General features: G+C 44.0%; 1 pseudogene across 1 annotated transcript; it reads right to left on the reverse strand.

Annotated features, from left to right (window-relative positions):
* Positions 1-27: 27 nt before the first annotated feature.
* TEOVI_000566500:pseudogene lies at positions 28-720 on the reverse strand (annotated as a pseudogene). Its single transcript is given in 3 exon segments — positions 28-171; positions 174-413; positions 415-720. Coding segments are annotated over 3 exon segments (690 nt in total).
* Between the last annotated feature and the right edge of the window lie 586 nt (positions 721-1,306).

A 1,306-nucleotide genomic window follows, 5' to 3' on the forward strand; every position in this document is an offset into this window, starting at 1 on the left:
CGTGTCCAGAACGGTGACAATACTCCTCTTACATTTCTGTATTGTTTTCTTTTCTGCTGTGCGAATGCCTATACTCACTGCCTCATTCATAGCATCCACATTTATTGACTTCCTTAATTTTTTCACCATTGTTACGTTACACATTTTTTTTTTCAAGAATCCAGGCAATATTATTTACTCCAAGCATACAACGGCCTTCGTGGCTTGGCAATGGCGATCATTTCTACTCCTATGCCAATGCACACCTCAAACATTACACAGTAGTGGTCACTATCCGGACTGATGCTTGCCTCCCATCTTGTGAATTCGCAGTCACCCTAAATCGTAACGTCGAGAGACGAAATGGTTTCTGTGTGAGTCATTCTTCTCGTTGGGGTGCCATCATTTGCGATTTTGATATTATTTTTTAGACACGTTTACAATGCATTCTCCCCCCGTATCATTTGGGCAAAGCGCGTCCCATAAATCATGATCTGCCTTTGTTTCAGATTCTGTCACCAGCGATCCAGTTGTGCTTTCAAGGTTCTCAAGCGTGGAGGTAGTGACATTTTGCTTCGGTGTGAAGTAAGATGATCTTATAGTTAACATTATATAAACTGAAAACATCAGTGTTGCCGAGACTCTTTCAGGCAAACCTTCTTCCTTCGGACCTTGGATGACTCCCAAGGCATTTTTGACCATGATTTATACCACACCACCATGTGGACAGCGTGCCATCCCAGCGTGTTGGTATCCACTGATTTTCAATGCTTAGCATTCTTCTGCTGCCAAGTGAGTCTCCTGAAATAAACAGAAGACTACCATATCTTTGTGGAGCTTCTCAGCTGAAGCGATCCACTTTGCCCTGGAGAAATCCCCAGAATTCCACTGAGCTCCACGAATGATGGAACAGGATTGCGCTCAACATGCGCGCCAATAAGTAATAGAAACCTATGTACCCCAATCAAGACGCGCTCGTACGTGAAGAGGAGCAGTCTAATATATTTCTTCAACCTAGAGTGCCGTTGCTGCTGCTTGCTCCTTCTCTAGTGGCCGTCAGCCTGTTTCCAGGCCCCAATCCTTTCGGACACGGTATAATGCGTGCACTTGACCTTCTTCTGGAAGCGGTACAGACCCTGGCGCTACGATGAGGTGGCCGGCGGCCGGGGCAAGTTTGGTACTTTTGCACCAAACGTGAACAATTAAATATTTCCTTTAAAAAAAAAACATGTTATTACATATAATTATGAAATAAAACGCTACAATACCACTCACAACGCTTCCGCACAGAGCACACACATAATGACATGCTTTTGTACATAAAACA

The sequence above is a fragment of the Trypanosoma equiperdum genome (assembly GCF_001457755.1).
Source record: "Trypanosoma equiperdum strain OVI genome assembly, contig: ctg_1357, whole genome shotgun sequence".
Taxonomy (NCBI): domain Eukaryota; phylum Euglenozoa; class Kinetoplastea; order Trypanosomatida; family Trypanosomatidae; genus Trypanosoma; species Trypanosoma equiperdum.